Source organism: Oryzias latipes, chromosome 6 (genome assembly GCF_002234675.1).
Source record: "Oryzias latipes chromosome 6, ASM223467v1".
NCBI classification, from domain to species: Eukaryota; Metazoa; Chordata; class Actinopteri; order Beloniformes; family Adrianichthyidae; genus Oryzias; species Oryzias latipes.
Genome location: NC_019864.2, coordinates 29,207,999 through 29,233,065, shown reverse-complemented (window position 1 = coordinate 29,233,065; position 25,067 = coordinate 29,207,999). Strand labels below are relative to the sequence as shown.

General features: G+C 43.4%; 5 protein-coding genes across 8 annotated transcripts in view; 2 read left to right on the top strand and 3 right to left on the bottom strand.

Annotated features, from left to right (window-relative positions):
• The window catches only part of LOC101160234 (cat eye syndrome critical region protein 2), a 40,611-nt gene extending 35,292 nt beyond the window's left edge, over positions 1–5,319 (top strand). Inside the window, exons 17-19 of the mRNA XM_011476491.3 lie at positions 874–2,815; positions 2,905–2,970; positions 3,115–5,319. Coding sequence (XP_011474793.1) covers positions 874–2,815; positions 2,905–2,956 — 1,994 coding nt within the window. The 3' untranslated portion in view covers positions 2,957–2,970; positions 3,115–5,319. The remainder of the gene's footprint in view (positions 1–873; positions 2,816–2,904; positions 2,971–3,114) is intronic.
• A 116-nt stretch (positions 5,320–5,435) lies between these two features.
• LOC101155598 (adenosine deaminase 2-A) lies at positions 5,436–11,742 on the top strand. Of its 2 annotated transcripts, none has more exons than XM_020704267.1 (10): positions 5,436–6,149; positions 6,450–6,772; positions 6,875–7,094; positions 8,725–8,938; positions 9,016–9,143; positions 9,212–9,302; positions 9,372–9,480; positions 9,749–9,906; positions 9,981–10,183; positions 11,135–11,742. In XM_020704267.1, the coding sequence occupies exons 2-10, from the start codon at positions 6,493–6,495 to the stop codon at positions 11,229–11,231; spliced, it is 1,500 nt and encodes a 499-aa protein (XP_020559926.1). In that variant the 5' UTR covers positions 5,436–6,149; positions 6,450–6,492; the 3' UTR covers positions 11,232–11,742. The 2 variants fall into 2 exon arrangements, with proteins under 2 accessions (XP_020559926.1, XP_011474792.1); XM_011476490.2 differs by having other exon boundaries at positions 6,431–6,772.
• On the bottom strand, positions 11,449–14,180 carry LOC101155347 (RIB43A-like with coiled-coils protein 2). Its single transcript, XM_004069845.4, has 7 exons — positions 13,982–14,180; positions 13,812–13,893; positions 12,657–12,977; positions 12,457–12,575; positions 12,224–12,382; positions 11,962–12,128; positions 11,449–11,880 (listed from the first exon to the last, which is right to left on the bottom strand). Exons 1-7 carry the CDS (start codon positions 14,093–14,095, stop codon positions 11,811–11,813), a joined length of 1,032 nt encoding a protein of 343 aa, XP_004069893.1. The 5' UTR covers positions 14,096–14,180; the 3' UTR covers positions 11,449–11,810.
• A 503-nt stretch (positions 14,181–14,683) lies between these two features.
• Positions 14,684–21,165, bottom strand: LOC101159988 (probable polypeptide N-acetylgalactosaminyltransferase 8). Of its 3 annotated transcripts, XM_011476627.3 has the most exons (11): positions 20,716–21,165; positions 19,219–19,468; positions 18,970–19,133; positions 18,689–18,872; positions 18,395–18,592; positions 18,190–18,304; positions 17,924–18,109; positions 15,843–15,980; positions 15,639–15,734; positions 15,392–15,559; positions 14,685–15,323 (listed from the first exon to the last, which is right to left on the bottom strand). In XM_011476627.3, the coding sequence occupies exons 1-11, from the start codon at positions 20,882–20,884 to the stop codon at positions 15,186–15,188; spliced, it is 1,806 nt and encodes a 601-aa protein (XP_011474929.2). In that variant the 5' UTR covers positions 20,885–21,165; the 3' UTR covers positions 14,685–15,185. The 3 variants fall into 3 exon arrangements, with proteins under 3 accessions (XP_020559920.1, XP_011474929.2, XP_020559921.1); XM_020704261.2 differs by having other exon boundaries at positions 14,684–15,323; positions 18,190–18,592; XM_020704262.2 differs by having other exon boundaries at positions 15,233–15,323; positions 15,392–15,522; positions 18,190–18,592.
• A 130-nt stretch (positions 21,166–21,295) lies between these two features.
• ndufa9 (NADH:ubiquinone oxidoreductase subunit A9) lies at positions 21,296–24,816 on the bottom strand. Its single transcript, XM_020704266.2, has 11 exons — positions 24,717–24,816; positions 24,162–24,335; positions 23,366–23,463; positions 23,155–23,246; positions 22,908–23,049; positions 22,720–22,822; positions 22,576–22,646; positions 22,425–22,501; positions 22,144–22,239; positions 21,858–21,924; positions 21,296–21,689 (listed from the first exon to the last, which is right to left on the bottom strand). The coding sequence occupies exons 1-11, from the start codon at positions 24,769–24,771 to the stop codon at positions 21,519–21,521; spliced, it is 1,146 nt and encodes a 381-aa protein (XP_020559925.1). The 5' UTR covers positions 24,772–24,816; the 3' UTR covers positions 21,296–21,518.
• Between the last annotated feature and the right edge of the window lie 251 nt (positions 24,817–25,067).

The following is a 25,067-nucleotide window of genomic DNA, read 5'->3' as shown; positions in this document are numbered from 1 at the left end:
TACTTTAAAAGAAGATCATTGAAATACGAAGGCTCAAGACCATTAAAACATTTATAAATCTTAAAAGTCAATTTGGAAAAACGCACAAGGAGCCAATGCAGCAATTTAAAATGGTTGCAATGTGTTCCCGCCCCCTGGTCGTGGTCAGAACTCGCAGAGTTCTGTAATAGTTGTAGGCCTGACTTTTTGGGTAAACCAGAGAGCAGGGCATTACAATCGACTGAAGATAAAAGCATGCATCAGCACGTCTGTGCTGGCAAGAAAGAGGAACGGGGGGACTTTGGCAGTGTTTCTGAGATGATAAAATCCCATCTTCACGACATTATTAATGTGTGGAATAAAATTTAGCTCAGAGTCAAAAAACTACCCCCAGGTTTCTCACACAGTGAGATGGTGTAAAATTCTGAAGGTGTGGTAAAATCATCTCTCTCTCGTCTATTAAAATTCAAATTTCAGTTTTGTCCTGGTTGAGCTGTATGAGGTTTTCTGCCATCCACGACTTACATCAAAAATTACAGTTTAAAAGAGTGTTAATAGATTCAAGGTTATCAGGAGACGCAGCGATGTAAAGCTGTGTATCATCAGCATAGCCGATGACCCTACGACAAATGCGATAAACTGGTCGGTTTATCCTTCACAGTGATTTGTAATTGCTCAGATTGCATTTGCTCAGGTGAACGGCCACCTTAAGGAATGTCTTTGAAAATTCAACATAGGATTGTCGAGTGTATGTGGTGCATGTAACGTGAAGTATTTGTGAGGATAGTAATTAACCCACAGACAGCCCACATCCACCCGGAAGGGCAGCTGTAACTCAGGCGTTAGCTTCCTTCACAATGATGTTAATTTTTCTTCTGTTCTGTACGTCAACAGATCCGTCGCTGGAGGGAAACATGACGGCCAACATCATCTTTGAAAATGGTTCATTGCAGAAAAACTCCTATTCCATCAATCAAGAGCGCCCGCTCATGCTCAGCGCCACACACTGTGGAGTTCGCAGTCCGCCGAACGCAAACCCGAGCAGGTCAAAGGAGGAGTCCTCCAGGCTGGGACTCGCACAAATCTCACCTGAGAGGTGCAGGCAGAAAGTGGACGGCCACTTTCCCACGCAAAGCAGGGGGGCTGCTTCTTCTGGTCCAAGCAGCACAAGCTCCAATGAGCTCCCTGATGGTCTGCAGGGGAGCCCACACCCAGAGGCTCCCAGTCCCGCAGATCTTCCACAAAACCCGCCGCCAGTCCACGTTACTCTGGCCCAAATACCAGACCACAAGGAGGATGCACGCCTGCAGAGTGAGCTTCAAGGGACGATTCAGAAAGCTCGTGCAGCTCAGAGTGTTCTGCCCCAAAGCCACTTTGAAAGCTCCGCCCAGCAAATCACGCAGAATACGGAGCAACCCAAGTCCCTGGTGCCTTCTCATCACATGCCCCAAAGAATCTCTCCACAGTGCCCCACGGAGAGCAGCCCCATGCATGGGATGCCCCAGACGAACACACAAACCACCCCTTCTGCCCCACCCCAACCTGTGCCTCTCACTTCTTTGCCCCCAAGTCACCCAACTCCCCAATTACCCTCCCAGCCAAGTCCAGCAGACCACGGAAATCAAAGGCCCAGTGAGCCCACCAGCAGGCCACACACAGGGGCCGCTGGCGTGTCTCCACACCACGCCGCGGTGACAGCCGGGCCGCCAGCCGGTGTTTACAAACACCATGCTTTCAGCCCAAACCACAACCAGATGGTGGGTGGGAGCATGGGAATGCAGACTCCCCATGATCCCAATCCAGCCATGCCCCCACCCTCCCACTGTCCGGCCAGCGACGCCGTGGGCCAGTTTGGTGTGGGGAGCCCCTCACATCCGCACTATAACCAGGCAAACATGGGCAGGTCGGTGCCGCCATCCACCCACCCATATCACAGCCAAATAAATGCCCTCTACAGCCCTCCGCCCCACCCAAACTACCACCAGCACGCCGGGGCGGCCTACTACAATGTGCCTTCCCAGCAGCACCCCAATCCTCATGGCAGTCTGTATCCGCCACACCAGTACCAACAGGAAAACTATCTGCCCCACCCCCAAGCTCAGCCCCACAGCCACCTCAATGGCAGAAGAGGCTACCCCCCCAAGGACTGGCATCCATCTTTTTATCAACCCCAGCAGCCGATCCCACCCAGCGCCTACCTGCCCGGTGCCAGCGCCAGAGGGGGCGGTCAGCTGAAGGAGAGCAGCATGTCTCCGCTCGGTTCTGAGGGCTCCGGTGGAGCCGCCATGCTGTCACCCGGTCACGTGACGGACGCAGGACCGCATTCTGGAGGCACCGATGAAGGCAAGTGCGAAAGCGGGGGTCTCTCTGGTGCGGGCAGTGGCAGCAATCCACCAAGACGAGCCCAGAACGAGAGCTCGGAGCAACCCGAGAGTCCAAAAGAGATTTTGGACCTGGACAGTCACAACGCGCTGGCTCGCCATCGCAGCATCCAGCCGCTTCAGCAGCAGCATCCGCCCGCTCCAGGCGTACGTCTGTCTCCTGGGTTCATGTACGACCCCCGATCCCTACACCCAGGGATGCAGCAAGGAGGGGTCCCCCCCTCCTGCGACGGTAGAAACTCTTATCCCGGCCAGCCGTACCCGGACCCCGGGCGCTTTGCTGCGCAGAGACCCCTCCCACATCTGATGGAGGCTCTGCAGCGGCCGCAGCATCTGCCCTACTCCCCGGGCCAGACGCGCATGGCCATGTACAGACACGTCAGGCCTGGGGGGCACTTCCAGGGATTGATGGTTCAACAGAGAGGACAAGGACCGGAGCGCTTCCTGCACCCAGGGTAAACCGCTTTACGGAGTGTGAGATTTTGCAGCCGTTTTTTTTTTAAGTGGTAAGAAGATTTAACCTTTATTCATTTTCTCTTTGTAGACAACAGATGATGACTGCTCCAGGCAGCCCCAGAAGTAAACAGGTGTTGTGAAGGAAAACATCAGAGTACGTTTGTGTTGCACCATATGAAAAACATTGCTGTAGTTTCCTTTTTAACTCAATTTAAGACGCTTAAAGTCTCGATGACTTGAAATGCTGGAGGATCCGAGACAGTTTCTGAAATAACAGTCTTTGTCTTTCTCCTTTCAGATAACTCGTGAATCTTCCTGGAAATGCAAAGAGCTGTTCTGACTGGATGACTTCGATGAAAGCACCTGGCCGCTGGTCTAAGACGACAGGTGAAATGTGAGAATCAGATGAGCCGGCGTCTCCCAATCCTGCCTCCAGACTCCACGGCGGGAAGCTCTGTGGATCCCAAGGGAATTCAACCCACACCTCTGTCGCTTGACGACACGAGGACACTTCCAACTATCGTAACCACTAGGTCAACCTTTCGAGCGCAGGAAGACGCCGCCTTTGCAAACACTGGACCGCCTATGGATGTAGGAACATTTTTGAAACGGAACAGAGCTACTGACTAAACTGTGACCAAGAAGAAAGGGACTGCTGGTTTTATTCCACCGTATCTTGTAAACTCAGGTGTAGAAAAGGAGGTACAACGAGACCCAATCAGCTCCTTACGGTTGCCTTTGTTTTTTTTTTTCATTCCTTTCTGAATGTATGAGTGAATGTGTAGACAATGCAGCACAACACTGATCTGAGGAATGAAGCATTCAAGCTCACTGACTCTGCACCCCAACTCTAAAAACATTATTTTTAAAAAGCAGAATATGCATCTTTCTGAGCTGCCTTCTCTTTGAAGAATGTCCTGGCAGGGAGGGGATGATGGTCTAAATGAACCACAATCTCTGCTATGCACTACTGATTCTATCATTTTAGTCCTACTAAAGCTGAGTGGCCTTGGCTAGCTCCACGTTAGCCGTCCTATCTCAACGCAGAAATGTGTGAAAGGGTAAAGTTTGTGGGGTTACGACTCCCACACCGCTGAGATTTCCCAGCAATCGTCTCAGATTTACGTTTTCACGCCTCGGTACGGAGAACAGAACATCGTCTTTCCCCTCTGGTGTTTCTTTAGGTCCGTCTTCCACGTCGTTGAATGTCTGCTCCTAATGTCAATACTAAAGTTATCCTCAGGGTGTACAGATTATAAATATACGGGTATTGTTGTAAAAAAAATGATTTAAAGGTGCGGCTGAGCGAGGATGATCGGACTGCTTTTGACTCTGTACATAAAATGGATTAACTGGAAAAATGAAACCTCCTGATTTGTTTTTGTAATCCCATTCCCACCAGAAATCTTTTGTAAAAGTTGCATCCTTGTAGAAGCTGTTCTTTCAACAAAACTGGTGATCTACTTTAATATTTTTTAGGTTTAGCAGCAGCAAAAAGAATGAAAAACATGAATCTACCTCACATAGCCACTCTGTGGCTTCTTTAGAGTCCTTCTGCCTTTTCTTCAGTCTGTCAAGCTGCAGAAGGCTCAACGTTTAGGATTTAAGCAGCATTCGTGAGACATAAAGGTAATAGGGAATAGTTTTAGGGTACTTGAAAAGCTTCTGGGGAGGGGTGCAGCTGTGGTGCTGACTGACCAGCTTGTTAAAATCGGCCTTTTTCCCCTTAAAGTTGTGCTTCAGATCTCAAAATCTTTTTTTTTTTAAATATATTTGAAATGGAATTTGCTATTAATCAGATGCCCACCGGTTTATGGAAGCAGGAAGGTCCGTCTGGGGTCTGCATCGACTCAAAACAGCCTGCACACCCACTCAGCAGTTACCCTATAGGTTTAGAAATGAATTGTAAGGATATTCTTAAAAATATGATTTTAGAGGCTGAGAGACAATTTTGTACATTTCTGTTTTTATTAAATAGAAAACTTGAGTGACTCAAATGGAGCCACAGAGGAGGTAGTCTTCATTTTTGCTGGTATATGTATGAAGGGCAGCGGTGTCCTTTAAAAAAAAAAAAAAAAAATCAGATTGGGATTTCAGTCTATTGTACACACAACTGTTTTTATGTACAAGTGTGTTGATGTTGTGTAGAATGGACAGCTGAAGGCCGTCAAAGAGGATTCGGGTCTTTTCTCTGCTGTTGTCTCTGCTGCACTAGTGAAAACCATTTAGACGTGAATAAATGTGAATCATATTTATTTGTTTTGTTTTCAGGAATTTTTGTAAAAAATTTTTTAGACTTGTCTTAATATAAATGTGGCGTCTCGCTCTCTCTTTTTTTCCCCTTTTTTAAGTGGCTGCCCTTTACCTCAGTAGCATGGTGACATTGAGAGGGGGAGGCGGGGCTTAATTTTGTTTACATGTTCTTATCTGACAGATTATTTTCCAATCGGAATGGAGTATTTTCTATACTGTATTAGAAATAAATCATTTTTCCTGAACAGTGCTTTTCGTGGTCCTTATTTTTAATCACTGAAAACATTTTATTTTATTTTTGAAAATATTCTTAGTTGTGCCGTAAATGTATAATGTCCAGAGACGAAATAACAAAACCAACTTGAAAGATCAACGTTTATTTTTCCAGCTGTCAAATGTTTGCAGCACCGCGACTTACAGACTGCTGCTACTCATGTGGCCTGCAGGGGGAGGTGTTGTGCAGCTTTAAATGTTTTATAACATGTCCCTTTGTTGTCCGGGTTTAAAGGAGACCAATTTTGGTAGCGGGGCGCAAACAAATGAGACATTGAACTCCTGAAATTGAGACTAATTAAGCGATTTGTTTTATAACGGAACAGAAAAAGTAATATAAACTATAAAAGGTGCCTAAAAATCGTCATTTGGGTTTTTACAATAACTCCGTTAAGAAAAAAAATCATAAATTTGCGCATGCGTTGATTTCATTTCACGCGTCTAAATTCTTTAAAGATTTTTTTCTCCTATTGTTTCCATTTTTGTTTCAAATTTTACATTTCAACCATGAACTCAACGTGTTTTCTCCACAAACACTGTGACGAAATTTCCCCTTATTTTTGTCTTGCAGGCAAATGTTTACACAATTTTGGCTGCCTTTGACCCAGCTCGGCGTTTACAGTTCTGTATTATACGGTTGCCTGCAAGTCTACAAACTGGGAAAAGTGCCATATGGTTGAACTAATCGGTCAGTCTGTCAAGCAGACCCCACGGTTGTTTTTAACGCGTTGTCACCGTCAGGATTCTTGTTTTTAACCGTTTTGAAGGTCGTCGTGTCTACAGAAAAACGTGCATCTTTATGTTCAGGTGGGTTTATTTTAGATTTTCTGATTTAAAGCAAACTCTGCCGGCATTACTGTTCGGTCAGCTGCTGCTTTGATACCTAAAATACGCATTTAGGTTAATGCGTCTTAATGAGTTAACCTAAATGTGGGCATTACATTTTTTTTATTGGTTTAACGTGTTCCTCATAGATAAGGGATAAATGTTACAGCGCTTGTCATGCAAAGTCCTCGTGAATGCGTGACAGTGCGCATGTGTTGTGCAGCTTCTCCTTTGTCTCTACTGAAGTTTATTTTTTGCTTCAGCCAAAAGTCAGTTCTGCAGACTCCTGGACCGGACGTGAACCTGCTCCGCGTTTCCTCCCATCATGATGCTCCAGCTGGGTTTGGTTCTCAGCCTCCTGACCCACGCGGTGTCCATCCCTGACCCCAGGCAGAGGGAGGCTCTCATCCAGCTGGAGTCCTCCATGCAGACCGGTGGGCAGATGGTCCTGACTGATGCCGAGCAGGAGCTGGATGTCCGCCTCTTCAAAATGAAGCAGGGGGAGATGGCGAGGGCCGCCTTTCCTCCCGCCATGCATTTCTTCAGGGCCAGAGACCTCATCAGGAGGAGTCCCATCTTCAGTCTGCTGCAGAAGATGCCCAAAGGTGCACAACCAGGCTGGAACAAAGCTGTTGTTGGATAAAAGTCTGCTTCCTTTTCAGGATCCTGGTTCCCCCGGATCAGTTTCAGCTTCCTTCTCGTCGCAGGTGGAGCTCTTCATGTCCACGACTTCTCCATGGTGGATGTGGATTGGTTGGTGAAAAATGTGACCTATCGGCCGCACTGCTATGTGTGCTACACCGACGATCAGTCCATCCGATTCCTCTTCTCGTCTCGGGGACCCGAACCGCTCCCACGCTGCTCAACGTGGATTCTGCTGGAAGAGCTCCGCGCCAAGATGATCAACTCCACAGACCTGGACAACAGGTGAACCCTCTGCGTTAACCTATCTGTCATTTGATATTTACTGCTGTTGTCTTTATTTAGCAAATATTTGGACTTCTCTTGTTTCCTCATTCTGCATCCACATCCCACACATCTACATTTGTTTATCTGATGAAATGCAAAACCAATTTTTCTGCCAAACATTTCCTCTGAACTGCATTTTTTTTCAACCATAATCTAGATTTTTTTTAATGTTGTTTTTATATCAGTCTTTTTAAATGAAAATCCAGTAGAAGTCCAGAACTAAACAAGTGTGAAAGTTTGAACATTATCCGTAAATTTTAGACAAAATTCCTGCAGGACATTCACAGACATTGAAAAAAACTAACTTTTTTTTTTAACCTAAACCTGCTTTACGTACTTTTGTTCAAATAAATAAACAAAAATCATTATTTAACTACTGAATATTTATTATAGAAAGCCTGTTTCTCAGCAATCTGTGCAAATTGTTATTTTAGCATAGTAAGGCATTTTAAAAAACAATTATTTGTGTGTTAACTGTTCGTTTGTGAGAACAGTAGCGATTTAGCGTGACGTCACCCATAGAACATGGTTTACCTCCAATGACTTCATTCAGTCTGCATATTTTCCTGATAAAGAACCATTGTCTGTACGTGAGAACTTAAACCAGGAAGTACCAGGAAGCCAACATCCCATAGACTTTCATGGAGAAACAAACAGCTGTTATGCTACGTTCACACCGGCCTCTGCAGCGCTCAAGCCTCCACTTCCAATGAAAAGTCTATGTTTAAGTAAATGCACGTTTGCGTATGTTTAAGTCAGTTTTCTGGCTCCCCATACAAAAACGCGCAGCCATTGAAAGCTTGTTGAAAGTTAAACCTCTTGGACTTTGACCAATCAGTGACTCAGATTTGGTGGTGACAAATGGGTAATTCACAGATTTACCAGCCGCTTGAAGATTAACTATGAAGGATAAAAGGAATAATTACAGTTTATGCCCGGCCAGAATTCTATGACACCAATTCTTATGTGGATCGGAGTAGAGCTGTGAAAGAAAAAGCCAGACTTTACTCCAAGTCTCTTCCAATTGTGAGTACATTCACTAAAAGCAGGTAATGACCGTCCCATGTAAACATCGTATGCTAAAAGGACATTCACATGTTCATAAATGAACGTCTATTTATGGCGTCTTTTTCACGAAAACATGGATTGATTTCTTTTTTATTTATTTAATTTTATTTTTTATTATTTTTTATTTTGATTCGATTTTTTTTTATTTTACATTATTTTTTATTTTACATTTTTTTCTATTGATTGACTTCAGCTCCGTCGCTCCACTTCTAAACCAGAAATCCTCAGTGAGCAGTGACTGACTGGTCCAAGTCGGTCTGAGTCTGCGTTTCCATGGCAACCACTTTAACCCAATGGGAGCGTGCTTGTTGGAAATCCACACCCCTAACGCTTGGTAGCGGGTTACACGACATCTGTCAATCAAACCCTTAAATGTTCCACATGACACCACCTGCTTATAATAAGGCATCTGATTGGTCCGTTTATAGCTTGAATGTCTGGCACTAAAGAAGTCCAGATCTCACATACAGCCGAAAGTAAATGTTGATCTATAAAACAGTCCTGTATTTGTCGCTCTCAGCATCAAGCGAAACCTGACGCTCTTCACTGAGCAGGATCCAGAGGTGGCGTATCCCAGTCAGGACGTGGTGTGGCGCCGCTTTGAGCAGACCTTCTTGGCCGTCTGGGGGCTGGTCACTTACGCGCCGGTCTTCAGGGACTATTACTACGAGGGCCTCACTCAGTTCTACCTGGATAACGTCATGTACCTGGAGCTGCGCGCTCTCCTCCCAGAGGTAGGACACGTCCCGGGGAGCGCTCTGTTGTCCGGCCTCCTCGTCTTTATCTTCACGCTCTGGCTGCTGCCGCGCAGGTATACGAGCTGGACGGCAGCACCCACGACAGAGCCTGGACCCTGAAGACCTACCGGGACGTCACCAAACGGTTCAAAGCCCAACACCCAGACTTTTTTGGAGCTAGAATCATCTTCACAGTCCACAGGTGGGGACCCTTAAAATAAGCCTTAGATCCTTAATTTAATAAAACCTAAACTGTCTTTTGTTGTTCAGAGGAGTGAATCTGTCGGTGATGACCGAAGCCATAGAGGAGGCCATGAAGCTGCAGAGCAGCTTCCCCGATACTTTGGCCGGGTTTGACCTGGTGAGGCGAAGCAGATGTTCTCAGAGGAGCAGAAGGAGAGAGACGCTAACGTTGCGCTCGTGTGCACAGGTGGGCCGGGAGGACAGCGGCAGACCGCTGTGGTATTTCCGAGAGGCTCTGTCACTGCCTGCAGAGAGGGGGGTCGAGCTTCCTTTCTTCTTCCATGCTGGGGAGACAGGTGAGCTCATCGGTCCTGGATGTTGAGTCACTTCATCAGATGGTTTGACAAATGTTCCACAGAAACATCCAAAAAGCTCACTTACTACAATAGAGAAATATAGGTTTTAGGGTTTAAATTCAGGTTCCTGTGTGCATTTTTAAGAAACAAACCTTTAAATGGAAAGAAATACACTTTTTAAGATGACATTCTAGTGTTTATGAGAATATTCAGCTTCTGTGGTTTGATGAGATTTTTAAGTCTGTCTTTTTCCATTTTTTTGGTCTAGATCTTGAAGGCACAGATGTGGATCAGAACCTTTTGGACGCTCTGCTCCTGAACACGTCCCGCATCGGGCACGGGTTCGCTCTGGTTCGTCATCCTGTAGCCAAGGATCTGTCCAGGAAGAGGGGCGTGGCCGTGGAAGTGTGCCCCGTCTCCAACCAGGTACGCGAGTCACTTCTGCGTGACTGCGGGTCCTCCCTCGGCTCTGGTTTCACGTCACGCGTGGTCTGGTTCAGGTGTTAAAGCTGGTGAAAGATCTGCGGAACCATCCGGCAGCGGCGCTGATGTCAGAGAACCACCCGGTGGTCATCAGCTCCGATGATCCCGCCCTGTTCGGCGCCGCTGGCCTCTCTTATGACTTCTATGAAGCTTTCGTGGGCTTAGGAGGCATCAAGTCCAACATCGCGTCCCTCAAACAGTTGGCAATGAATTCTTTAAGGTAAGGCTCGTCTAAAATTCTTATAACAGACGTGGATTCTTTTAGAGGAAGGAGATGGTATTGGATTAACAGTAATCTGGTTCATTTTTTTCGAGCGTTTATTAGAAAAAATATATTTTTTCGTTTTTCAAAACAAGTAATTCGGTGTGTTTTTAGAGAGTATTTTTTTGTTCTTCGAAGTAAAATTTCTGTGTGAGCTTTTTTGACAATAATTTTTTTTTGTCACAATGTGTTTTGTTTGTTTTTCTAAGTATTCATTTGACTTACCAAATTTTAATTTGTTTTTTTCTCAAATTCAAAAATTTCTAAAAAAAACTTTTGATTTCCCCCCCCAAAAATTTGGTGTTTTTTTTTTAAATATTTTGTTTTGTTTGTTTTTCGAAAGAACTATTGGGGGAAAACATTTGTAACAAAATAGAGGTTTAAAAAGAAAATATGAAAGAAATTTGAGAAATAACAATAAAAATAATTATATTGGAAAATAATCTTTAAAAAACATTATGAAAATCAAACTGGAGATGAGGAAACATCTACAAAGCACAATACTCTCTTGTGGTTTACTGTAGTAGAATGACTAATGATATTTTTGTTTTATTTTTCAAAAATGAGTGTCTGTGATGTAGTTTAGGTTCTTTTGTAGTGAGTCGTAGATCAAACGTAATTGATTTACTGGGATGCTTTGGAGTACTTTGTTGACGGTCCCTGGCTGTCTGTGCAGCATCACCTGTAGGAGGCGGAGCCTATTTAACTAATTACTCCAGTTCTCATTTATTTTCTGCGTCATTTCTAACAAAAATAAATTTTTCATGCCTGACAATTGGTTTTTGGTCACTTTCTCGTTGCCAATCAGCTTGTAGTGTTTATTATAACTAATTTGAAAAACGCCAGTTTTCTTACGTTTCCACATCTTTCTGACCTTTCACTGTTTGTTTTTTTCCTGTTTTTTTGTAGGTACAGTTCTTTAAGCCAAAGGCAGAAGACTGAGGCTCTGGTTCTGTGGCAGAGAAGATGGGATAAGTTTGTGTCTGAACATGTTTACCAAAGCTGAAAACACAGTTTTACCTGTGTGTGAAGAAACCAGCAGCACAGCGGAATAAATCCTCTTTTATTATGATGAGCTTCCTGATCTGAGCTGACAGAGGGGGGGATTGGTGAGATGTTTGTGGTTGAATACTTCTACAAAGCTAACATGGAAAGACTGTGAAGCAACAAGGAAGACGTTTTAGGAGGAAAACGGATGAAAACAGACAGAAAAAGGAAACATGTTTTCTTCAGAAAATGGAAATGCCATTAAATGTTTTCTTCCGTTTTTTGCGCAGAGGGAGTTTTTTGGGGATGTTTTAGGTTGTTGCACTTCCTGTTCAGTTGTGTGCGTTTGAGTGATATATGTCAGGGCTACTTAAAGCTTTGTGTTGTCATTATGGTTGTGTATTTTTCCTGCTAGCTTTGTGTTTGCTGGTTTTGTGGCAAATTATTTGTCAAACTGTATTTTGTGGAAATGAACAACTGTGGCTGTGATGCAGACGACCTTAGGAGGAATTTGAATAATAATAAAAAAAGTTGAATTCTTGTTGGTGAAGCAGCGGCGTCGGGACTCTTGGCAGCTTTTCTGGCAGAGTTTCGTCGGTCACCTGCTGCAGGTGTTGAACTTGAGGAAGAAGCTCTCGTCGATCTGCCCCCTCTCGATATCCGGTTTCCTGTCAACGAGACGAGCGACAGGAAGCAGATGTTTCAGACGCCACAGGCTGGGCCGTGAAGGTTGTCTGGGTCTTACTGACTGCTGTTTGTGCGTCTGGGCCAGTTGACCGTTGGCGCTGTCCAGCTGCTGCCTCAGCTGCTTGCCCAGCCTGGCCTGCCGCCTCTCCATCAGCAGAGCGGCGCGGGCGGAGTCCAGGCGGACGCGTTCGTGGCGCTCGTCCTCTTGTTTTTTCTCCATCTCTATTCTCTGCACAGAAATCAGCAGAAGATCACCTTTTTTCTTTTCTTTTTTTTTAAAGACTTTATTTGAAAATCCCATCAGTGATTGGCATTTGCCGTCACCTTCTTTTCCTGTATTTGGTATTTCTGGAACTGAATGACCTGCTGCACGGTCTCAGGGGGGGGTCTCACGTCGGCGCTCGGACTGAAACCAGGCACCGCAGCCGTTTCCTGATCATAATCAGGGTCATTTTGCTGCTTTCGCCGATGTTTCTCTTCAATCTGATGGAAAAACAGAAGTTCACTAAATAAAAACAAGTTGAAACCTGAACAAAATCCTGACATTTCTTGTTTACCATGGCCAGATTGTAGTTTTGAGTGGCAACTGCGGCCTCTTTCCTTCGCTCTGCCTGGAGATGCAGATGTTCTCCTGCTCTGTTGAGTGTTTCTTCTCTGCTCCGGTTGTGTCTCTGCTCTAAAGTCAAGAAGACGTGAAGGTGTGAGCTCTCCTTTGGGCTCCGGCGTCTTCATGGAAGAAGAAACCACCAACACCTGCCTTCCTCCTCCTGCTGACTCCTGGAGGCGTCGAGCTCCGCCTGCTGCTGGATGAGCCACTCTCTGAGCTGCTCCTTCTGCCTCTGCTCTCTGCTGCTCTTCGTCGGGTCCTCCCCCACCAGGCCCGGGAGGATCATCTGAGCGTCACTCTGGTCCGTTTTCTTCCAGCTGTCCGGGTCGTTCAGGTCGAACTCTCGCCGCGTTTGAGGCTGCTGGTTCTGAGATCTGAAGGTCTCCAGAGCTTTCTGCAGCGCCAGCTTCTGCTTCGTCTGCCGGTTCTGGAGAACAGCGGCGGCTTTACTTTGATGGAGCACATCAGCATCTGGGATCAGGAGGGAAGAAAGCGAGAAGCAGGGATGGACAATATTTATTAGACTTAAAGTAATAAATTTACAAGATTTAAAATAGTAAATTTTACATAATTTAAAGTCGTAAATTGACGCCTTTTTTCTCATAAATTTACAAGATTTAAAGTCGTAAATTGACGACTATAAATCGGAGAATATTGACCACAATGCATTGCGTCGGAACAATTTTTGCCCAAAAAAGGTATTTAAATGTGTTTTTTTAATAAACCATCAAGGTTTTTATCTTCAGAAGACAGTAGACACATAAATAATCTTTGCAAAACGCTCTTATAACTTAGATTTTAAATTCGTGAAATCGATGTTGTCATATCCGCCGTTTAAAAAAAGAAAAGAAAAAAGTACAGAGCGTGGTTTCGAAATTGCTTTTAAAATTCAGGGCACTATACAGTGCCACACTATATAGTTTTTTTTTAGCAGTTAGGGGTTAGCATGGGAATTTGGACAGAGCCAGAGACTTCGTTAAAACGCAAAGTTTGTTTGTGTTTAGCTTTTGTTGTTGGCTTTATCATAAACAAGGAACAGCGCCCGGAGTGACGATATTGGAATAAAATATATTTAGTTCAAACTGTTTTATTATTGAAACAAATCATTTAAAGGGGTTAAAATTTTCATTTAAAAACAATGTTGTTGTTGTTTTTGTAATTCTTAAAGAAGCTTCTACTGATGATTTCCTAATCCGTGTCAATAACATTGATTTAGATAATGGGGGGGAGAAGCAGAGGGGCAAAGCCCCCGGCCCTCCACCCCCGCGGCTCCGCCCCTGTATAAGAGTGACGTGAGGAACCCACCAAAAGCTGCTTGTTCCTGTTTGGCTTTTCCTTCTTGTCTCTTCTTTTCTTGCACCTGCGCATCCAGGACTTCTGTGTCGACCTGTCAGACATGATGTTTATTGTCTTCTACAGCTTTGCTCGTAGAGCAGACGGAGATGTCGAGTGCGGCCGGACGCCGGGAAACTCACCCCCATCGTCCTGAGTTTGTCGTCAAAAACTCGCAGTCGTCTCTCCGCTTCCCGGTGGCGGCGCCTTTCCAGGCTCAGTCTGGCCTCGCGCTCGGAGCTCAGCTCAACATTCATCTTCTGCTTCACTTTACGGACAGATACGAGCTAGAGATTCCCGTTTCTGCGTTTCAAACACACGCGTTGCTTGGCAACGGGAGCACTCGTGACTCTCCGTAGAACTTCGTTTATTCCCGGTGTGTGCTGTTTCGTTTCGTACTACGACGGAGTTTAAGGGCCAATTTACAAAAAAAAAAAAAAAATTATTGATTACGACTTAAAATTTCGTAATTTTACTTTTTTTTGGTGGCCCGAAAAACTCGTAGTTTCGAGCTTTTTTTAAAAAAAAATATTTATTTATTTATTTTTTATTTAAGGCTTTTAAACACATTCAAAAATGGTCAAAAACTGAACATGCTCCCCTGGTATTTGTCTGATGTTGAATTATTTATTTATTCAAAGCATACGAAAAATATGCCGTTTATAAAAGACTGTATTTGTGACATAGAAAATACGCTGGGCGGGGCCACAAAGCTCACTGCTCTGCTCCATTCTGATGCATCCACTTGCAGACGACTGGATCCGTCTTTGTTTTCCTCGTCTGAGCTGGAATCTGGCTCAAAACTGCACAGCTCGATAGCTCCGATATTGCTCGCCATTTTTGTAGCACCGCTAAAGTAAGGTTGGGGTTGTGAGGGTCTGTAAATTAGAAGGACAAAGGGAAAACAAAGGGACGATGGGAAACAGTCCCGCCCACAATTCCAGCTGCCGCTCTGCAAAAACTATGTCCTGGAAAACAACACAGTTTTTTCTTTCTTTTCATTTTGTCTAAAAACGCCATAATCATAATTAAAATACCACAGGGCACGCTTTGACAATTGATCAAGAGATGATTATTTATGTCAATATTGCAAAAGTATAAGCAACTTTTCTATAAACCTTTGACATAACAGCTGGAGTTACCTAATTCTATTTAAATAAGTGATGCAAATTATGAGAAAACGTTCATATTTTGACACCCAGTAGAAGTAAGATAACACATCAGTAAACAAATCAGGAGTTTATTTAAAAAAAAAAAAAAACAAGAACAAGAGTGGTAGTTTTTCCAAACTGGTAAAAAAAATCAAACATTTGAAGCTTTATACCAAAAAAAAAATGTATTTGGATTTTAACTGGACTCCTTGATGTGATGCTGAATCCTCCAGCTCTGTCGTGTGCATTCCTGAATAATAAGCATGTAGTGATAGTTTTCTCCCTGGCTTATCTCCAGACATCGGTTTGTCGCTTTGTTTCTGATTGCATGCCCCTGCAAAGAGGACAGAGCCAGCATTAATGTTGCAGAAACCAATAAAGTCCAGAATGTGCTACAGCTACCTGGCTGAAGGTCCAGTGCACGGCTAGCTTGTTCTGCTTTGCCAGCTCACAGCTGTGCAGAGCGGGAAGGTTTCCAGAACCTGGATCCACCAGGCAGCGGTTTTTGTTGTATTTGTGGGATCGAATCCCTCCTACAATGATTTCGTTTTCAGTGTTGTAAACACAGAACTGGTGAAATAAAAAACATATTATATTTGTTTATTGCCATACATTCCTTTCTTTTCAATTTTTCTTCTTCAAACATCACCTGCGTTTTCTGGAAGTGGCACTCGTAGAGCAAAGGAATGTTCCCCGGAGAAACGCCTTCATCCACACAGTAGTTTGTCAAAAGGCTGTTCTTCAGCTGCGGGTTCAAATACCTCCAATTTAACCGCAAACATTTTAGCCCAGCGTTGTCAGAAGTGTTTTAATAAAACTAGGGAGTGGTGACAATTGCTGAAATGAATCTTACCACTCCATAGCCCCGGATGTTATCCCATTTTTCCAGACTGGAGTACACATTATCCAGGTACCATCTGAAGGGTTTACATCTCAGCTTTTCTCTGAGGTCTTTCCTCTCGGACACGTCACCTGTGTCAACGCCATGATCCTGCGTGTAATTTCACGAGAGTGTGAGTGGTGTGCTTGGTGCAAACACAAAAGGCCAAATAACATCTCCAGATCTAGTCTGAATGTAGCAACATGTCCCAGCCTCAGTCCAAAGTAGGCTGGACGACATGAGGGGAGCTTGTGATTTGCGATATTGGCGATTAAAATTCCGATGACGATGTAACTTGTGATACATGAACAAATAGCAAAACATATGAATGCATAATTTCCATTCAAGTACCGCATTTTATTTTAAATAAAAGTCCAAATGGCCCTCGTCTACATAGGAGGCGGGCATCTAACATCAAAGGGGTCAATTCGATTGGTCAACAGCGTGCAGTGTGTAAAGGGATTTATTTGATTCGTTGAATACTTCAAGCTGCCATAAGATTGTTTTAGCACATTCAAGGTAACAATTTATCGCAATTTTTGCCAACTTTTGCGATACGCGTATTGTGCAGCTTGATCCCGCGATAACGATAAATTTGTGATCTGTTGCGCAGGCCTAGTCCTGAGTTATGTTCACGCCGGGCGTGTGACGCATGTACACTGGACGAGCAGGGAGGGGCTTCTTCTTTTTAATTTTCTTTTTCTACTGTTTACTGGCACATGTCCGCCACCTGCAGTTGGAAGAGGCTCGGTGTGAAACGCCCAAGTGGTGAAAATCTGGTGAATCTTTCTCCAGGCTTTTTCTTTCACAGCTCCATTCCTATATGTGAAAGACTTGGTGTCATAGAATTACGGCCGGACACAAACCACATTTATTAATTTCTCATCCATGATCCATGATTTAAACAGTTCAGTGAATTAAAACAGACACTACCCATACGTCACTACCAAATCCCCCGATTGGTCAAAGTTCAACCGGTTTAACTTTCTTTTTGCGTTCAATGGCAGTGCGGTTTGTACTTAAAGCTTAAAAACAGACATTAAAAGACTTTCCGTTGGAGGTGGTTGCTTGAACACGCGTTTGTAGACCTGTACGGGTGCTGTGGGTTTTTGGCTTGTCCGGGCCCCTGGTGGGTCGTTGAGAGGATCTCTTTGTGCGGTCTGCAGGATTTGTGGGGGTTGAAAAAATAAAAAAAAATGTGGGACTCGCCTGCTTTTCAGCTACCCTTGTGTGCTGTGCTCGCTATAGCCTCTGCGTGCCCGTAGGAAAAAAAAAACACACTGAAATTTTTGCTGTACGGGTTCATCAAGTGGTCTACAACCTTGTGCCCCCCCCCCCCCGATTTTTCTTGCCCACAGACAGCTCATATCCACCCATTGGGGTTGTTTATTCATGGACCTGTTGGAGAAGTCATTCTGCGCTAAAAACGATCAGGGTTTTGTCCTTTCCTTGAATTGTGGAGACAAATTGTTTATGCAATGCTTCATATTGCTTTTTCAAAAGTTGAAATTTTCCCCACAAAAAAATCATTGGACAAAGAAAGAATCTGGAATGGATTATGGCATCGCCACCAACCTGAGAAATATTTAGTCAATTATGACTTTGAATTGGATCTTTTTAGTGAAACCACTTTGTTCATAACAGATAAGGAGCATTTTTAACTCGCTGCTTGATTAATTAATTGAAATTTACATATTATCATCTAAAATTATCCGGTTCCGGGTAAAGAATCGGACGCCTTTTGCCTCCTGGCTGCTCTCACGACGACCTTCGAGCGACTTAATGACCTGAAACTGTGTTGGTGAGGCATAGATATCTCATCAAAGCTACGAACCGGAAAATGATAACTCATGTAATGAAAATGGTTACGGTGGAACAGGGATGGGATTTTATAAGCAATCTTTGATTTAATGTCCTAATTATCCTAAGTTTGAACGTCTTTGGATGAATGTATAACTGCTGATTGTGGTGTTTTGTGCATTATTCTTGCTTGAAATAAACCATTTTGAATAAAAAAAAAAATCAAAAGGAAAACTATAAGTTATGCCTCCAACCTCAGGAGGAAGATTCCAGGCGATCTGTACATTTCTCTTGTATTCATCCAACCAAACTTCTGCGACCCTCAAGGCATTTCTCCTCATGGACAGGGTGAGGTCAGGCGCGTAAGGCTTGTGTGACCTCTCGATGTGAGCGATCCTGGAGCAAGGCACTACCTCTACACTTCCTCCACACAGCCACACCTGTGCAGACGACACACCGTGGTTGTTCGTGATCATGTGAACAACTTATTGAAGTGACGTTTACGGTTGGAAGAACTCACACGGATGCCCAGCTCAACGTTTTCCCCGCCGTAAATGGTCATTCCGCCGTCGAGTCCGCCGATTTCTCCAAGGAAACGTCTGTCTGCTGCAAAGATCCCCATGACAGACGGACTCCTGAGCAAAACAGACAGAACTGCTTGGGTGATCCCTGAGACCCTCGTGGGGTCTAAGGTCAAATTCATCTGGTTTGGTAAACGGACACACTTTCCAGGCTGCGATTCATCCTTCGCCTTCAACCAGTCGGGGCTGAAGGGTTCGTACGTGCACCACAATTCCCAGTCAAAGCCGTGGGAAAAGGGGATGTATTTTTCCACATGCAGATCATCAAAATGGATCTTATCAAAGACGGGGGACACCACAACGGTCCTGTCCACTTTGATTCTGGCCAGCAGGGGTTCAGCCCTGCCAAACAATCCAGCCAGAGGACAGACATCAGTTCATCAGCAGCGCCGTGCCCGATGAACACCGGGACCACCACATTCCTGCTTTTACACTCACCAACCCTGTGTGGCTTCAATGTGGGCGTCCAAGATGGCCACAACATCGCCGGTGGCGTGCTCCCACCCGGAGATCCGGGACTGGGACAAACCCATTTGCCTCTTATGCCACACTTTCTTAACGAGTCCGGGTCTTTCTTTGTGGATCTCACTGATGTAGTCTTGTAAAGGCTTCCCAAGGTCATCTTATAAAAAGATTATTTTAAACAGTTCTGGTTTAGGGGTGGTTTACATGGATTACTGCTTTATTTTTATTTTTATCTTAATTCAAGCTTAGCTTACTGTAGGTGCTGTGGTCATCCACCAGAAGGATCTCCTTCAGCAAATGTTGTGGCGTGTGGGTGATGATGCTTCTTATTGCCCTTTTAATTACAGAAAGAGCCTCGTTTAGGTAGATCAGAACCACGCTGATGCTGGGAAGGTCTCTGGGATAATTCTTCAGACATCTAAAGGTTGGAAGGAGATGCTATGGTGTGATTTTTATTTTTTTATTTTTGTAAATGAGTGCTATTTTTTATTTGCTAAAGGTACCTGTGATCTCGCATGTCTGGAAGCTTCCTGTCAAGTGGAAGTTGATTGCTGAGGAAGGAGTTGTATCCGTACAGCTGGAAAAGAGCTTCGGCCTCCTTCTGCTCCTTTTGTGACAGACCGTCGCCCCATTTCGCGAACAGGACTGAGTTTGGATACAGCTTTGGAACCACAATCTTCGGCTTTTCTTCAACCACTTTTGGAAAAGCTGGATGTGCAAAACTCTTCTGGCTAGATTCTTCTATCAGCTTAGCTTTTTGAGGAGATTTGAGAACATACAGATGTTTTAGAGTCTTATTCTGGGCAGACTTTGATAGAACAGATTACTAGTATTTGAACCAGGGACTTCTTTCATGGAGTGCTGACCCCTACACCACCACGTAAATTGCTGTTCCAAAAATTACTGTATTTTTTCTTTTTTGCACATGATTCTATCTGCACAGATTCTGATTTTTTAAACTGGCTATTGAGATCAGAAAATAGGATTTTTTTTCCATGACCATATCCTAAAAGCGAAGCTGAGAAACTCTTTTGATATATCGATTTTGTTTTACTTATTAATCATGAACACAAACCAGGGGTCTGCAACTTTCAACACTTATAGAGACGCAGGAGACACAAAATCTTCCTTCACCCTTCAGAAAGGTACAGCACTGATTTCTACTCATATTATGGTTACTGCTGTGTTAAATATAAATAAACTGTTGGGGTTTTTTTTGGCATAAAAGAAACATGAAGAGAAAATAGTTTCCCCACCCAAAATATATAATAATTTTTAACTTTTCACAGATGTTCTCCTGACTTCCTTTCAAAATAAAAGACCCAGGATCATCTCAATGCAGCAAATGTATTAGTAGGTAGCATAATGTTGGCAGTGATATACAAAGCACTGTTTATCTTACCGTTTGTGGTGCATCTCAGCCAAAAATTAATAAAAGTAACAAAACTCAAATTAAATCAGGGCTAATTAGGTGAGACTTGTCATTTTTTTCAAACCATAAGATGCACTTAAAATCGTTTAGTTTGTCCAAAAACAGAAAATCTGCCTAATCATGCCTTAATTCTGGTTGCGTTTACTGACATCCAATTGATTTTCTGTGGTACACAGCGCTCAAAAATCTGTTAAAATGTCTTAGTTTGACTTCTGATCCGTACTCTCCTTCAACTGTTTATGAAGAAGTTGAAGAAAGTTTGAGTACGTTCTTTTAAAAAAAAAACAACTTTTTTAATCTCCGGAGCTTCAGGTTGCAGACCCCTTTTTAGTTGCTGACGTTAAGATGCAAGTTTAAACTGAGACACAGGAGAGTGAAATGATAAATTTATCAGTGTTGTTGTTTATCAAAAATCATGTGCATTTAAACTACAATCCTTCTGTCAGGTTACAGTCATGTCTGATCCTTTTATTATATGGAGTCAGCCACCAAACTGTTCCAAACAAGATAAATTCAGTCAGTTTCAGCATTTTCTTTTCATAAATCACATTCAGGAAATGTTACTCACCCATTTTGTTTAGTGTTTGTTCAATTCTGTCCAACTTTGCGTTCACTGCTTCCTGATCTGCAGACGTCTCTGGAGGATTTGCAGCTCTCCAACTTCCACTCATGGAGGTGATGGAGTACAGCAAGACGAAAACAACTCCAACTATTCCAGCTCTAACAAAGGCTCTCATTGTGTTCGCTCATGTAGAATAAAATAAAGAAGTCCTGCTTTCTTCACCACAACAGCAAATCCTCACAAAGAGATTCCAGGCCACATTTTGAGAAGGTGATCTTCAGATTAAAGGTTTAATTCTGTTGTCTGGTTAGAAATGCAGAATTCTGTGGAACACGTTTGCTTTTCCGAGACAAACCGAAGAAGCCGTTCTCCCAAGCCGCGTACCTGAACACGAGGGCAAAGGTGGACTGATCCCTGAACGGTTTCAAAGTACATTTCAGTCCTCGCTGATATGGAGAATGCTTGAAATTAAATTGGGTTCCTTTCCAGGAAATTAGAGATGGCTCACGTTTTTGGCTTTTTAATTATTCCCTGTTTGTGACTTTTTGAAACAAATCCAAAATCAAATCAAACTAAGAACCTTTACTTTTGACAAAAGGATGATTTTTTTAATGATAAATCTCAGGAACTAGAATTCCAATCCCACCAACAAACATGAAATATCTTTAAAAAAAATGCACTTTTTTCATGTCGAGATTCCTTTTTTAATGACATAATTTCTGGTTCAAACCAAATTGTGGATACTTCTTTATTTATGTACAGAAAACAGGTAAAGAGAAAGCATTAAAGGAGCCCTCCTAGACTGTAGTTTAATAATTGACGGTCTTGGCCGGCTTCGTCTCGTCCAGCTCTGCTTCCAGGTAACGGAATCGGCGATGCCGACGCAGGATCTCGATGGCCTTCTGCTCTACAGAATTAGCAGTGATGCCCAAATCCTCCAGACCCGGCAGTTCGGGATACTTCATGTCGGTTGTGTGAAACTGGGAAATAACAGGGATGATGGTGGTTAGTTTTTTCTGATTTTTGTCAAATTAAACAATTGATTTAAAGGATAAAAAGGCAAAAAAATACATAGATGTATCATATCTATTACAATTACAAGTACAAAGCCCTTAAATGTATGTTTGATCCTTTAAAAAGGCTCATACCCTGTCCACTTTATCCGGGGTCGTCCAGGGCTCAAAAGGATTCAAAGCGAAAAACTGTGCAGCCAGACTAAGAGGAAGAAGAAAGTCTGAGTTAAGAGAAGTCAAGCATCTCCAACAACCATTATTACATTCCATTAATCATTAGTATTTGCTAAATAAAAAATGTCTCTGGTGTGTAGAATTGTAGTTTGGAGATTGTACAAATGTGTTCAGCAGCGACTGAATCTTCTTCGTTCTCAGCAGGACTGAAGGTTTGAGCGGACCTGATGCAGAATCGGGCTCTTACTGGTAGAGTGGGCGGGGCAAAGGGTAGGGCACGAAGGGCCTGTGCGCCACGGCGTAGATGTACTCCACCAGGTCGTGGAGAAGATACCGGTTTGGACTTGATAAAACAGAACAAAGAGAAACATTCAGGGTTTTGACTTTTTAAAGAAGAGGAGAGGAACTGAGGACCCTAAAGGTTAAATTTATTTCATTATTACATAACTTATGTTGACTAAAACATACTTCCTTTTACAGATTACAACTCAGCGAGTCATTTTATTGGTGAGGAAACTGCAAACATACCCAACAAGCGCGAACGTCTTCCCATTTGCATCAGGGTCTCTGGCTGCGTTAATAATGGCCTTTCCCACATCGGCCACCTAAAAGAGAAGGAGTGCATTATAACGGAATACAGAACAATTCCAAATGCTACTAAAGATTTGAAGGTTTTTACATATACGGGCTGCTTTACTGTCTTCTTCCCCAAAGCCATTAAAGGAATAGCATTGCCAAACCAGCGCATGTCTGGAAGCAGATTAAAAATCAAAAGACAAATTTGCAGCCAACATGTAGAGTCATTAAAAACAAAAGTTCTTACTTGCAAAGTAGTTGAAGAATCTGTCCTCTCTTCCAAACATTTCCGACGGCTTCATGATGATGGCATCAGGAAACTCCTCCCTCACCACCTGTTCTCCAACAGCCTGACGAACGGAAAACAAGATCGACACTTTTCTAGGCACTTGAAAAATCAGACGTTGCTGAATGTCAAAAGCTTGCTCGGCAAACCTTGTTCCTCAGGTATTTTGACGGGCTGCGTATATCGGCGTTGAGGTGCGACAGGTGGATGAACTTGCTGATGCCCGCCTCTTTAGTGGCTCGTGCCAGCTGCTGTGGGATGGTCACGAAGACATCTTGGAAGCTGAAGTTTCTTTAGGACAACGGGGAGAAGTACGAGACGGTAAATTCATGCGACAGTTTGGAATCCAATCCTCAAACGGTGCACGCAAAAAGCAGTTAGTGCAGACCACTGTACCTCGTCTCCCATTCTCTGCCAACCAGGTTGATGACCACATTGGAGTGCTCCAATGCCCGCTTAATGGAGTCTTTGTTTTTTGAATCCCATTCCTGACAAAGAGCAAGCATAAAGGAACTGTTTACTGATAAAAATATAGATCAGTAATTCAGAATGAAAGTTTTAAAATCTTGAAATGTTGCCGGTACATAAATCTGTTCAACCGCCTTACCAGGAAAATGATTTGTCCCAGATCCCCCATAGGTCGAAAGTACATGAGGTCGTACTGATCACAGCGGTGAGGGATGATAATCTGAGAACCCATGCGACCTGCAAGCACAGATGAGATCAATCCTAAAAGGCAACAGTCTCCAACACATGAAGGCGTCATTCCACCCTCTCCAATGAAAATTGTGTTTTTCACATGTTCTTGTGGTATTTTTATGATGACGGAAAACATATATAAAGAAATTTAAGCTTAAAATTGCATTCCTGAGTATTACTTGATCCAAATTGTTGTGAATCAGGAGCAGACGGAACAAAAACCACTGGAAAATGCTTGTAACTGTTACGTTGGAACAAACTACCTGCTCAGCTCCATTCTGATGCATCTAGTTGAAGACAAATACATCCATGCACATCATGGGTTTCCTCGTCTGAGGCCTAAAACTGTACTGGTGGACAGCTCCAATATTGCTCAACATTTTTGTTGCACCGGTTATGTAACGTTGTGGGACTGTAATCCAGCGGGGGATAGTGTAAACAAAGGGATGATGGGAAAGGAGGCCAAGACGAATCTGCACCAACCGCCCCAACCTCAACTCAGAGGAATTACTGATGATCTCCTGCCGCTCTGCAGAAACTAAGTGCTAGAAAACGATACATTTTTGAATTTGACAAAAGATGATCGGAGTGAGACTTTAATGCTTGAAACCACATGTTTTCCCCTTATATGCATAAAATATATCCATGCTACTTTAAGCTATCAAGAAACGTCATACCAAATTAGAAAGAATGGAAAAACCCACCCAGCCGGTTGACCACATATCGACCTAGGAAACCCGTAGCACCGAAGACAGTGGCCGATATTCCGCTCGATGATGAGCGTCCTCCTTTCCCCTTGGGGATGACAGCATGGTGGACCTTCCTCTGCTGGACTGTGGTGACAGAGGCTGCTGCTAATCCAGAGGGGGAGCAGCTGCCTGTCAGGACCAGAGGAAAAAACCGGACAGTTAGCGCGAGGGTGAATGTGGGTTAAGTGGTGCTTTTATTTTGAAAACAATAGGTTTTAGATTACTTCACCACAGCGCAAAGAAAAGAAATTAACTGCGACGACACCAAATATGTTGTCATAATTGCATTTGTGTTTTAAAATACGAATTTGACCAAAAATCACAGTCGCAAGAGCTAGCTGTCTCTCTTGCTAGCATAGGGTTAGCTTAGCCTGTTAGCAAGGTCACTGCTGGAGAGTATGGTTCAATGGTTAACACGTAAGAAAGGTGATTATAATTAACACACTACCTGCAATGACTAATAACCCGCGCGCCCATACATCTTGTGAATACTTCTGAAACGATACTTACTCGATATCCTTGGAAGGACACTCGCAGAGCGGCTAATCAACACCGCGGTCGCCATCTTTCCGACTACGGCAGACGGGTTGGCTCAAAAACAGATATGTACACATTTATTTTCAACAACTACAAAAAATAGTATAATTTTACCAACAGACGTTACAATAATAGATAGCAATAGGAGTCCTTCATTTTTTTCACTCAACAAATTTTGTTAAAAAACATCAAACAAGTAAATTCTGAAGGGAAAGAAAGAAAAGAAAATGCAAATTTATGCAGAATTCAATGTACTGAAGTGTATACGGTCACAGTACAGAAGCATCACAAAAAGAAAAATGTTTAACAGTAAAATTTCTAAAA

What these genes read in the sequence shown, in the direction of transcription:
- LOC101155598 (XM_020704267.1), top strand. Translation starts at nt 6,493, where the DNA reads ATGATGCTCCAGCTGGGTTTGGTTCTCAGCCTCCTGACCCACGCGGTG. An exon ending in GCTGCAGAAGATGCCCAAAG is followed by an intron (nt 6,773 to 6,874) that starts GTGCACAACCAG and finishes TTCTCGTCGCAG; the next exon opens with GTGGAGCTCTTCATGTCCAC. An exon ending in TGTGCCCCGTCTCCAACCAG is followed by an intron (nt 9,907 to 9,980) that starts GTACGCGAGTCA and finishes GGTCTGGTTCAG; the next exon opens with GTGTTAAAGCTGGTGAAAGA.
- LOC101155347 (XM_004069845.4), bottom strand. Translation starts at nt 14,095, where the DNA reads ATGAATGTTGAGCTGAGCTCCGAGCGCGAGGCCAGACTGAGCCTGGAA. An exon ending in ACAGGAACAAGCAGCTTTTG is followed by an intron (nt 12,978 to 13,811) that starts GTGGGTTCCTCA and finishes TCCTGATCCCAG; the next exon opens with ATGCTGATGTGCTCCATCAA. An exon ending in GAGTCAGCAGGAGGAGGAAG is followed by an intron (nt 12,576 to 12,656) that starts GCAGGTGTTGGT and finishes TCTTGACTTTAG; the next exon opens with AGCAGAGACACAACCGGAGC.
- LOC101159988 (XM_020704261.2), bottom strand. Translation starts at nt 20,884, where the DNA reads ATGAGAGCCTTTGTTAGAGCTGGAATAGTTGGAGTTGTTTTCGTCTTG. An exon ending in GGATGACCACAGCACCTACA is followed by an intron (nt 18,873 to 18,969) that starts GTAAGCTAAGCT and finishes TCTTTTTATAAG; the next exon opens with ATGACCTTGGGAAGCCTTTA. An exon ending in GCCACTTCCAGAAAACGCAG is followed by an intron (nt 15,560 to 15,638) that starts GTGATGTTTGAA and finishes TTATTTCACCAG; the next exon opens with TTCTGTGTTTACAACACTGA.
- ndufa9 (XM_020704266.2), bottom strand. Translation starts at nt 24,771, where the DNA reads ATGGCGACCGCGGTGTTGATTAGCCGCTCTGCGAGTGTCCTTCCAAGG. An exon ending in TGGGACAAATCATTTTCCTG is followed by an intron (nt 23,247 to 23,365) that starts GTAAGGCGGTTG and finishes GCTCTTTGTCAG; the next exon opens with GAATGGGATTCAAAAAACAA. An exon ending in TTGCCCCGCCCACTCTACCA is followed by an intron (nt 21,925 to 22,143) that starts GTAAGAGCCCGA and finishes TCTTCCTCTTAG; the next exon opens with TCTGGCTGCACAGTTTTTCG.